Raw genomic sequence first — 12,250 nt, forward strand, 5'->3', positions numbered from 1 at the left:
AAACATTAATTTGAAATTTTTTAGTAACCACAAATAGTTGAAGAAGAAGTAATTTGCAGAAGTTTCCATAATCCAGATATTATTGGTCTGTCACTGAAATAATGATCAAGTTTAAAGTAATGCTAACCTGGTCTTCCTTCGTTGAAATCAAAACTTTCACCAATGCAGTTAGAGAGATATAATAATCCGGTCATTTTTAAGGAGCCTGTCATAAGAAAAACTTGGATCATATCAATCAAACATAATGATCAAGTTTAACTTAACTGAAAATAACTAGAAAGGAAAAATTAAACAAAAGGCACGCGATATTGGCGCGGCTCAATCAGATCACAGGGTCAAGCCATATTGATTGAAGCTATGATCAGTTTGAACCGTTCCAACACCTCGGGTTGGTGCCTAATTTCGATTTTTTCCACCCCCACATTTGTACCCAATTATAGTTGCTGCTGCTGAGAGATTGAATTGAAGAACAACACTATGATGCTTCACAATTTGTGCAGTGCATTGAACCCTGTTATAAAGTAATTATAGCCAACAATTTTCTTGTTTCTTTATTAATTAATGTACACATTTGGCCATTGATTTGGTGGATTGTCAAAACAAAGAGAATCCTCTAAAAAGAAAGTGTGTGAACTGATCTCTCTATGATTGCCGGCCAGCTTCTGCATAACTGCACATATAGCCGGCCTTTTAATTCTCTAAATATTCTCACCTTTCATCATTGATATTCTCTTTGTTTATATTTATAAATATTAAATTTAAGCCCGACAAAAAGAATTCACATTATATATCAATAATCTCAATAAACACTAGGGAATAGTTAAGTGATGAACTGGGGAGGAATGAGAATGGTAAATTGGGAACTCATTTTCCATACAATAGGAGTATGTATGTACTCCTTTTTCCTTTAACCAAAAAAGAAAAAACATGGGATATGAATGAAAATAACTATAAAGATACAGATAATGTAAAAGTATTACTTTTACTTGATATAACATAAATTGAAAATATTTTCATAAATTGGATAGATTACTTGTACGAGTTCTGTTGTATCAATTTAATTTGTGTTTGCTCACCTAAAGGAATAATTAGGGTGATGGAATCCAATTTTTACATATGTATTAAAGAAAACACCATTAATCGTTATTGGCGTTTCTTTAAGAAGTAAGAAATGAAGTTACTGGATTCTTCTGAATTAAATTTTGAGCCAACCTAAAAATTCCATGCAACAAATGAAATGAGTTTCTTATGAAAAACACATGCTTGATCTTCCTAGCTGACACAAATGCCAGCTTCCTTGCCAGCCCTAAATGTTGAAGTCTTAGAGAAGCAACACAATCAATGGAAGTTAAAGTTGTCTTGTCTCTATCGCTGAATGAAACAAAACTATGTCATTCTTCGACACAACCCAAGCAAATTTTAACGACAAACCCAAAGGGAAACAGAAGTGGGACTTGTACAAGGTTTGCCGTCTGATGCTTTGTTCTGTTTATATTGTCTTCCCCATTATTCACAAACTTCCATGTCATTGAAATGCTTTCATTTTAACCGTCACCTTTTGTCCACAGCTCAACTTTAGTGCTTTAAAGACCCATAAACACCAGCAGCAATCAAGGAGAACCAAAAGTGGTTGCTGAAGTTCACCGCAATGGCGAGGCTTGACAGGATGGGCAGAAATAAAAGCCTAGAGAGTCTAATGGATTCAGAAAAACCAGGAAACGCAAGAAATGTGAAGCAACTGAGGCCCCAGAAGTCCATTCCTGGCCATGGCCTTGAATTCAGTAACCTCTCGTATAGTATCATAAAGAAGCAGAAAAAGGATGGAGTTTGGACCAAGAAAGAAGCATATCTTCTTCATGATCTCTCTGGTCAGGCAGTAAAAGGTGAAATTATGGCAATCATGGGGCCTAGTGGTGCTGGCAAATCCACCTTCCTTGATGCCTTGGCCGGGCGAATTGCGAAAGGGAGTCTAGAAGGATCAGTTAGAATTGATGGAAAACCAGTAAAAATGAACTCCAACTATTTCATGTTTTTGCTTTAATGAAATCACCAAAAAGCAAAAAAAAAAGAAAAAAGAGAGGAGATATTTCACTCTTCTTTTCTTTCTTTAATTTAGGAGTGCTCATGTGCGCATGCTCTAATTATGCAGGTATCTACAAGCTACATGAAGATGGTATCATCATACGTGATGCAAGATGACCAGCTCTTCCCTATGTTGACAGTTTTTGAAACATTTATGTTTGCAGCTGAAGTTAGGCTTCCGCCTTCCATTTCTGGGGAGGAAAAGAAGAAGAGGGTTTATGAACTCCTTGATAAACTGGGCTTACAGGTATAAACCTTTTGTTTCTCTCACTCACATCACATGCACACATACAATGGCAGATTAATGACTTCATGACTGTTCAGAGTACTACGCATACCTATATTGGTGATGAGGGAACGAGAGGAGTTTCAGGAGGGGAACGACGAAGGGTATCTATTGGCATAGACATCATTCATAAGCCTTCACTTCTGTTTCTTGATGAACCTACCTCAGGCCTTGATTCTACAAGTGCTCTTAGTGTAGTGGAAAAGGTTAAAGACATAGCTCAAGGTGGTAGCATTGTCCTTATGACCATACATCAGCCTTCATATAGAATTCAAATGCTCCTGGACAAGATCACCATCCTTGCAAGGTGAAAATTTCAGAGCCTATATTTTTATAGCTGATAAGCCTGGTATAATGTTCATTTGACTTTCTGAAGTGCCTAAAATGAGGAGATACATATAAGGCTTCATCATATAGACCATTGAAACTGATAGGGAGTTCAACAAATATATTGAACACATTTATGAGATGATAAGAAGGTAAAACCATATGACAGACACATATAAGGACTTTTGGCTTAATCCTAAGATTGTAAGTCGAATGGATCTCAGTTGGATACCAAAAAGTCTCTACAGTATGCCTATGCATAGAGCACAATATGAGTCCAAAGCTTTTGCTCGAAGTTGTGTGATTAAAAAACACAAACAAACAAACAAACAAAGAGGAACTCCTTATCTATTACCTTACATCTATGAACTTGAATAACATATTTATGACATGTACTTGGGTTTAACTCAAGGGGAGTGTGGATGAGATTTGGGTAGATATTGTAGGCTCAATTTACTTGTAAACAAAAAATATATCCATGTCATGACCAGATTTGCTACTGTATTGACTTGGTGTTATAGGGGAAGACTGATATACATGGGAAAGCCAGATGCACTTCAGGCTCACCTTTCTGGATTTGGAAGGCCAGTACCTGAAGGAGAAAACAGTATTGAGTATCTCCTGGATGTGATAAATGAATATGATCAAGCAACGGTTGGGCTTGACCCCCTTGTCCAATACCAACATGATGGCCTCAAACCTGACCCAGCAGCCATGACACCTGTTCCAAAAGCTCAAACACCTTACAGAAGGAACAGCCCTGCATCCAAACACATGATTAGCCTACGCAGCCAAGGATTTACTGCTGGAACCCCACAGCCAGATTCTGCACAATTTGGTTATCAAGATGAGGAAGATGATGATGATGCTGAGAATTTTGATAGCTCCATTGGAAGGAGAAGTGTTCATACACCAAGGAATAATATGACTACTGGTGTTTACCCACGTTTGGCTTCTCAGTTCTACCAAGATTTCTCAGCCAAAGATTTCTCTGTGTGGCTTTATCATGGTGTTGTAGGAACCCCCCGTCGCCAACCATCATGGACTCCAGCAAGAACTCCAGGATTGACACCTGGAAAAACACCCATCATGTCAGGACCAAGAAGTGCTGTTTCCAACCAATATTCTGCAGCTTATCAGGAACCTTATCGCCCCAAAACGCCTGCAGTGGGTAGCCAGTCTCTGGACTATTCTGCAACTTCATATGCAACTTCATATGAAGAGTTTCAGATTGAGGAAGTGCTTGATGAGCCAAACCATGGATCCAAGTATGCAAATCCATGGTTGCGTGAGGTTGCGGTGCTATCGTGGCGAACAGCACTCAATGTAATTCGCACCCCAGAACTCTTCCTCTCCCGTCAGATTGTGTTAACTGTTATGGCAATTGTCCTGTCCTCCATTTTCAAAAATCTAAGTCAAACTTCTTTCCAAGACATCAATAGGCTCCTCAATTTCTACATCTTTGCAGTGTGCCTTGTTTTCTTTTCTTCCAATGATGCAGTCCCATCTTTTATAATGGAGAGGTTCATCTTCATCAGGGAGACTTCCCACAATGCTTACCGTGCTTCTTCATATGTCATCTCTTCCCTCATTGTTTACCTCCCATTTTTTGCAGTTCAAGGCCTCACATTTGCTGTCATAACCAAATTATGGCTCCACTTGAAAAGCAGTCTCTTTAATTTCTGGCTAATACTTTATGCCTCGCTTATAACTACCAATGCATATGTAATGCTTGTTAGTGCTCTTGTGCCTAGTAACATTACAGGCTATGCAGTAGTCATAGCCACAACAGCACTCTTCTTTTTGACCTGTGGTTTCTTCCTCAAAAGAACTCAGATACCCATTTACTGGAGGTGGCTCCACTATATTTCTGCAATCAAATACCCATTTGAGGCATTGCTCACAAATGAATTCAAGAACCACCGTGGCTGCTACACAGGAAACAAAGCAGATTTATCCCCCGGACCATTAGGAACCGTGAAGCCCAGCAAACAACATAGTCCCAATCTGCCTCCTGACTGCTTATTAGGAGCAGATGTCTTGTCCACAATGGATATTACAATGGAAAACATATGGTATGACATCATAATACTGCTAGCTTGGGGTGTTCTTTACAGGTTCTTCTTCTATTTGGTTTTGAGATTTTACTCCAAGAATGAGAGAAAGTGAAACATTACCACCCCTTTTTCTCAGGATTGCCTTTAGATTATATGTCATGCCCTGTTAAAAAAACTGAAGGTCATAACAATCACGTTATTTCTTGTGTTTTTGCTATCATATTCATAAGATATCATAGTTTTGTTAAAGCAGCTTACGAGTTTTTGGCTTTTCTGTCCCGAAAGAGCGAATGACAATGCTTACGCTAAATTATCAGTTAATTGCTCTTGGAAAAACGAAAAAAACATTATTAGTTGAACCCCAGCACTTATTTAGCAGATGAAGTGTGTTGTTAAAATACACTGCTCTTTTTTTTTTTTTTTGATAACAAAATACACTGCTCTTTAATTACAACATGTTGCATCCTCAAAAAATATGGCCCGACTTCAAAATGAGAAAAGATTAAAAAAAAAAAATTCAAGTGAAATTAGCCCAGCCACAACTTTCCAAATAAGTAACCGTCCCCTAGGTTATACATTCTTGTTTCCCCATTACAGTCATCATAAACCTAAAATCAGCTTGTAAAATCAACTTATTCAAAATCAACTTAATCGAAATCAACATTAACATTTTCTACACGCAAGCGGACAGAGAAACATCAAGCCATAACACATAGAAACTGTCGATTAATATTTGTCTTTATATAACAGAAGAAACAGCAAGGAAATACTATAGTATCAGGGTTCTTATTAGGTATTCACTTAAAGAGAGCCGGCATGTTGCGCAATCTTCCTTTCAAGTGCACTTTTGTCTGCCCCAACCACACTGTCAACCTCTTTGCCATTTTTAACAAAGAAAAACGTAGGAACACTGCTAATATTCCAACGTGCAGCAACATCCCTTGCTTCATCTATGTCAACTTTCAAAAAAACCACTTTTGGGTACTTCTCAGCCAAGCTTGTATAGAGAGGCGAAATGAAGCGACAAGGACCACACCATGTTGCAGTAAAATACAGGATGGTGAGGCGAGATGTCTTTGATGCAGCACTCAACTTTGTTTCCAATTCACCAGCAGAGTGAATACCAATGACTTGCCCTTTTGAATGCCACAAACATAATAGGACATTAAATTAATATAAATCATCGATTTGTTACTTTAAATTCCAAGGAATGGGAGATATGCCTCAAAAATACCCTTTTAACTTAACAGGTCAAAGAGAGAAAAGAGGGGGACAAATTGAAAATAAAGACAATTGTAGTTTTTCTCACAATCAACATGATGAGAAATGACCCTCAAAAGTATAGTTTTTTCATGTCTTGTTAAGATCATTTGTAGCTAATTTGGCAATATAAGGTGTGCATCACAACCATTCTGTTTTTTAGTCCTGTTTTTGAATAGAAAGAGTTCCTAGACAAAATAGTTTTTGATAACACAATTTATTTCTCCTCCAATGGAGAGAGACTATGTATTGTATTTAATAAATAATGTGTATTTAATCCTGCAACACATTCTACAATGTATGCATTTAACAAAAGTGTGTCAGTGAACAAAAAAGCGACAAAAAAAAAATTAAAAAGTTGTTTCTTATTTCCATCAATTGGTGTTCCTAAGCTAACGGTTTATTGACTAGAACTGAAAAATAAATTGGTTTCATCAAACATTATTTCTAACCATTTCAACTCCCTAGATTAAAAAAAAAATTAGTGAAAATGTTGTCATGCACACCCATAATGCCCAATTTGCCAATTAGTCTTCAAATCACACACCGTAGCATGGTCTGTACTATATCAAAATCCAAGCCAATATATGTGTATTACATAACACAGAAAACAAAGGAAAACAAGCCAAAATGCATAAATTTTCCCAGTGCTTTCATCTTTTATCCTAGACAGTATATAGCCAATAAATCATGAATCAAATGCTTGGACAAAGGCTCAGTGTTATTTTTCTTGAGAAACAACATAAAAACATTTGCTGATCACTATGTTAATATATTTATTGGAATATCCAAACCAGAAGATCTAACACTAGTTATTATCTTGAAAAAGTTCTAAGGAGCAAGCCTACAACCTACGTTATTAATAGTGGTGCTATCACATGCTATACCGCTACATATGCGATTAGTGGCACCCAGCCGCTATTTCTGCCATGCAACATGATGGTTTGCACTAGTGGCCGCAATCGCAGCCATAGCAAAACAATCACAGTGCTACGGTGTAGGAAGGGCCAAAAAAGGTACTTTTAAGGGGTTATAATTGACTTTTACCCCCTTTTTATGTTGCATACCCAATTTGGTATGCCTCTTTCTCAATATCAACTCTCCTGCCTTTCTCACTTTTGCTACTCATTTCAGGTGGTTTACCAGCAAGCCCACTCACTCCTCTCTTCGACTCTGTTCGGGCGACCTACCAACATTGCTAAATTATCTCCTCTGTTTTCGAGCGACCCACTCATCAATGTTGGTAATGACACACAACTAGCCTGTAAGGTGAGTTCCTCTCTTTTGACTTAGACCCATACCTGATGTGAAGATAATGCTGGACTTATCTTCCGCCTGTAATTAATCACGAGCTGTAAAAAAACATATTTTTCATATTTCCAGCAAGTATCTTCCCAGACTGCTCAGCTCTAGTATTTCCAAATACAGCTATTTGAAATGAAAGTGACAGTAGAATTAATTACGAATGAGTGTTTTTAATTTTGGGTATTCTTATTTTTGAGCATTTAAATATGTCATATGTGTAGTATAATTTATTATAGCATTTGTGTGGACTTCTTGTAACAGCTATACCACTACGGCACTACCTGCTATACCGCTATAGCTATAGGGGTCAGCCCCTACCCACGATTGATAACTATGCCTACAAATACAATCAATGTATGATAGTAAACGCTGTCCAAGAAAAAAATTTCAAGTAGGTCAATATACTTCATATGAATTTTTAAGGCTGTAATGCAGGTGAGGAATTATGAGAAAATATGTGTACTATCACAGGCTCAGGAACAGTATGATGCAAGAAAAGTACCAGACAAAGAGGTATGGAGCACTGGTTTTTATTAACCAAAAGATAAGCAAGTCAACAAAAAGATTTAGAGAAGTTTAATACCATGAGGCAGATGGAAAGACAAAGACTTACCATCTTTTAAAGCAGACAATGCATCTTGATCCTGCAGAAAGATCAAAAGAATTTTCAGCTATAACTAGATCATCTCATAGCATTGTTCTTGAAGTGTATACAGAGGGAGCCAACTTCCCATCACTACATATTGCACGTCAGCTGTAACCCACCCAACCCTTATCCCACTCTCTCATATTGACAGGAGAAGAAGAAAGAAACAGCCCTAACTAACATAATTGGACAACTACAATAAAAGTATGGATTCATTGGAAATTAAGAATTGATTGAATTTGAATATATGTGATATCTCAACATTAGCATGAACAGTAGCCTAGAGAAAGAATATCCGCTTTAACCTTGAATGATAATGGTACATGGTAAAATTGAACTATCAGACGACTAGAGCATGGCAAGACTACCCAACTAAAATGAAATTATCTGCTTCAGCAGAAATTTTATTTCATAAAAGCAAAACTCCAACTAAGACCCAAGCGAGAAAAGCCGATGACAGCATCCAGATTGCTACCGAAGTTTGTTGTTGCAAAAAAGATGCTAAATTATTGATCCCTAATATGTTACCGAGCAAAGCCTATGCTGCCTGTGAAAAAGATTGTTCAATGATGGAAACTAAACACTATACTTACTTGGGCTTCAGCTTTTACTTGCTTCTTGAGTTGAGCTCTTTGTTGCTCCTTTTGCTTTCGTAATCGTTCATATTTTCTCCTATGCTCCTCAATTTTGCGGGCATTAGGTTCAACCTGTCAAGTCAAAAAAATATTAAAAAAAGGTTCCTTTTGCAGGCTCCACCCATAGAAAGCAGGCAAAATACCTTTTTAAGTGCCATAACAATCTCTTCATCATAATCTAACTTTGAAGCCTCATGAAGATCACTTGCTGCTTGTTCCCAGTGTCCCAACATAGCCCTCGACATTCCTCTTATTTTGTATCCTTTAGCCGAGTCTGGATTAATCTGGGACAAATAATATATCTTTGAGTACACACGTGCATGTTGTGCAGAAATTTCTTTTATGCTATGTATTTTATGCATCAATTCAAGAATAAATCAACCTTCAGGGCAGTGTCAGCATCACGGATAGCAGCATTTGGTTTCTTCAATTTCATAAAGACACTAGCTGAAAACAAGAAATTGAGATTTCCAAGGAACGAGGCAGAAGGTCAAACAAACAATAAAGCAGGTAAAAAAAAACATACACTGAAATATATATATATATATATATATATATATATATATATATAAGAGAGAGAGAGAGAGAGAGAGAGAGAGAGAGAGAGAGAGAGAGAGAACCTCTAGTAGCATAAAGTATGGCTGAAAGCGGATTCAACAAGATGGCTTCGGTCAGTTGGTCCAGTGCTTGATCCAACTTACCTGGTTTAAAAATTAAAAAAACCCTCAATTAACAGACTAAAAGAATGTCGAAGAAACACAAATTGAGAGATTGTGAAAGAAAAGAAGACAAATAAGTAATGACGATTGAAAGGCATGCCTTGTGATATAGCATCGACTGCTGCTGATTTTGCTAGTTGTGAAGCATCCCTCTGGTCTTCAGTTACTTGAGCAGAAGGATTTCCCATCTGCCATTAAATTCAGATTATAGATTTCTATAGACGCGGACGGCATGACAATTACATCCTTCAACTTCAAGATACGTAACATACCTTTTGAGGAGGGTCATTATCAGGTTCAACAACATCACTATTATCCAACTCTATATCAGATTCCATAATGTCATCTTCATCTTGTGCAGGATCTGACACGTAATTATCAAAATCAACAGGTTCCTGCATAATCATATGCATGCAGAAGCTTTGGTTTTACTGTGAGGGATAACTGAAAATGCCTAAATTACTTTATTTCAAAATTAAGAAGACATAAATTGAAGGATGCTTACCGTTTTGGGTTGGGAAGGGATGCGAGCACCTAGGCTGCAAAAGCACAAGTGTTTGAGAGAAGAGAAAGAAATAAACAAAACAAAAAAATTGAGAGTGAAGATTTTACTACTGTTACCTGAGAAGATAAGACTTGAAGAAGGAAAGAGATGGGTTATGGAGAAGGGAAGGATCGGACTTGCATTTCTCTATAAATTGCTTTAGCTCTGCTACTTTGCCCGCATCCATTGTGAGGAGAACTGAGAAGAAAACAGTACTTCTACAACTACTATTTAGGGTTCGATCTCTGTTAACAAATCCACCTTTTCAAACCCAACTCTATTTATAACGTATGGTTTGACTCTTATTACAACGCTCCCACACTTCAAAACATAACCTGTGAGTGACTTTGGCCCACTTTATCTTTGTTTCCAAGAAAAAATTAGTCATAATAATGTGTTCGAATTTTGAAAGACTGTGGAAAATATAATTTAGGTTTTTTTAACAAACACGATAGATTCAATATTATTAATAATTTTCTCAAGTTTACCTTGTAATATTTTTATGTTGTGATTTGATAATACTATTGTAGAAGTAGAATACATCAATATACTCTCACTAATATCAAATAATATTATTTACATATATTTATAAATAAGTATTTACTCAAAAAAACGAAAGTTGACCTTGATAAAATATTTTAATGTATTCACCAAAGACTCTTTTTTAGAATTGTTATGGTATTCATGGAGAGTATTTTCAGTGAATTCAGATTAGTACTCACTCGGTAGTACAGGCCAATCAAAAATGAATATTTTCTGTGATATGTGTACGGAGGAGAGAGAAAAATAAAGTTTTAATTCACGTGTCACATTTTCGGTGAATCGTCCGGATTATCACTCGCTCGATGGTCCAGGTCAATCAAAAATGAGTGTTTTCTGTAACATGTGTACAGAGAAGAGAGAAAAACAAAATTTTAATTCACGTGTCACATTTTAGATGAAAAGCCTACATGATCCGAATTCAGTGAAAATATTTTCGTATCCATGACTCATTTTGATATAGAATTGCATCATATAAATGTCAGAACAACTTTTTAAAATGGCGATTTGAACGAGGGTAATGTACCTGCAACAACCGGAAGGGTTGACCGCAAGTGCTAATGAACACTTAGTTTGTGAATTGAAAAAGTCTGTTAATAGTTTGAATTAGGCTTCTAGACAATGGTAACTAAAATTTGATGAGATGGTAACTCCTCCCATAAAGACTTCAGCTTGGTGAAATGCACATTAATAGAGGTCTCGTCTTGGCTTAAATTGACAAGTCCCTTCCCAATTGAAACTTGAAAGATGCGAATTTCATTGCTTCGTTCAAACCAATCTTAATAATATTGCTATATCTCGAAGGCAGACTCCGAATAGACGATACTAACAGAAATGTATCTGAGAAATAAAATTCAAGATCTAAGAAGTATTAGTATTATTGTTCTAAAACGGAGAATGAAAAAGACTAGGGTCCATACCATCATGTGGAACACAAATCCAAAAACTAAAAGCTAAAGAAATAAAGAAAAAGTTATATATTATTTTCTTATAATAAAAAGCGATATATTAGAATAAATAAAAAATGAGCTACGTCAAGTAAACACAAATATAAAAATCTCAACAACCACAAGTGATCCTGGCTCACGACGGGCGTTCCACTAAAAGAGTGACACTTAGAGATTTTTTCTCTTTTCTTTCTCCTCTCTCCTCACTCTCTTTCTCTCTCTCCTCCGGCCCACTAAATATGCACGGGAAGCACAAATTTAAAGGCTCGCATCAAACTAATATTTGCTCATAATCATAAGTGTATCTTAGGAATCTCCCATAATTAAATAATTTTACATGACTTTTAATATGTAGAATTTGAATAGACCTCATATACTATGAGGTACTGCAAAATAAAATCATTTGTATAGATGATCTCTGCAAACCTTCTTCATATACTTTTTTCTATGGGATAGGATATTGTGCCTACTCCCATCTTGCCTACCTTTACCTACTTCTCTCAACATCGTTGGATTACAATCTCATCTAACGGTTCAGATTCAAAAAATAAATAAAACCCTTTTACTCTTTTTCTCTCTCTCTCTAACTCTTCTCTTTCTCTCTCTCTAACTCCACCCTTTCTCTCTCCTCGCTTGTGTGCGATGAAGAAGACGCCCAAGTCTACATTTTACGATTAGGAAAATATTCTTCATCCTTTGTCCATGCACTTGTATTCTGAGAAGGGTTGAATTGGAAAAGAACAAGTTAATTGGAGTATATAAATTAAAGTGATAGAATTTGCCAGAGCATGTTAGGGTTCCGTCTCAGAATGAAATTGATAACTTTGTCTTTTTCCCATCTTAGGGTGGTTTCTGTATATTTGGATTTTTGATTTTGTTGCCTTTTTACGGCGGTGTTGCTT

General features: G+C 36.6%; 2 protein-coding genes across 2 annotated transcripts; one reads left to right on the forward strand and one right to left on the reverse strand.

Annotated features, from left to right (window-relative positions):
* Window positions 1-1,648: 1,648 nt before the first annotated feature.
* LOC133299223 (ABC transporter G family member STR) lies at window positions 1,649-4,864 on the forward strand. Its single transcript, XM_061498657.1, has 4 exons — window positions 1,649-2,002; window positions 2,150-2,329; window positions 2,407-2,675; window positions 3,217-4,864. The coding sequence occupies exons 1-4, from the start codon at window positions 1,649-1,651 to the stop codon at window positions 4,862-4,864; spliced, it is 2,451 nt and encodes an 816-aa protein (XP_061354641.1).
* Window positions 4,865-5,331: 467 nt separating this feature from the next.
* On the reverse strand, window positions 5,332-10,126 carry LOC133299232 (TPR repeat-containing thioredoxin TDX). The gene is made up of 10 exons (XM_061498667.1): window positions 9,939-10,126; window positions 9,823-9,856; window positions 9,590-9,712; window positions 9,418-9,505; window positions 9,219-9,299; window positions 8,981-9,045; window positions 8,742-8,882; window positions 8,557-8,670; window positions 7,931-7,961; window positions 5,332-5,888 (listed from the first exon to the last, which is right to left on the reverse strand). The coding sequence occupies exons 1-10, from the start codon at window positions 10,046-10,048 to the stop codon at window positions 5,554-5,556; spliced, it is 1,122 nt and encodes a 373-aa protein (XP_061354651.1). The 5' UTR covers window positions 10,049-10,126; the 3' UTR covers window positions 5,332-5,553.
* Between the last annotated feature and the right edge of the window lie 2,124 nt (window positions 10,127-12,250).

Source organism: Gastrolobium bilobum, unplaced genomic scaffold (genome assembly GCF_033153095.1).
Source record: "Gastrolobium bilobum isolate Gb01-03AN ecotype WA unplaced genomic scaffold, APGP_CSIRO_Gbil_v1 utg865, whole genome shotgun sequence".
In the NCBI taxonomy this organism is placed as follows: domain Eukaryota; kingdom Viridiplantae; phylum Streptophyta; class Magnoliopsida; order Fabales; family Fabaceae; genus Gastrolobium; species Gastrolobium bilobum.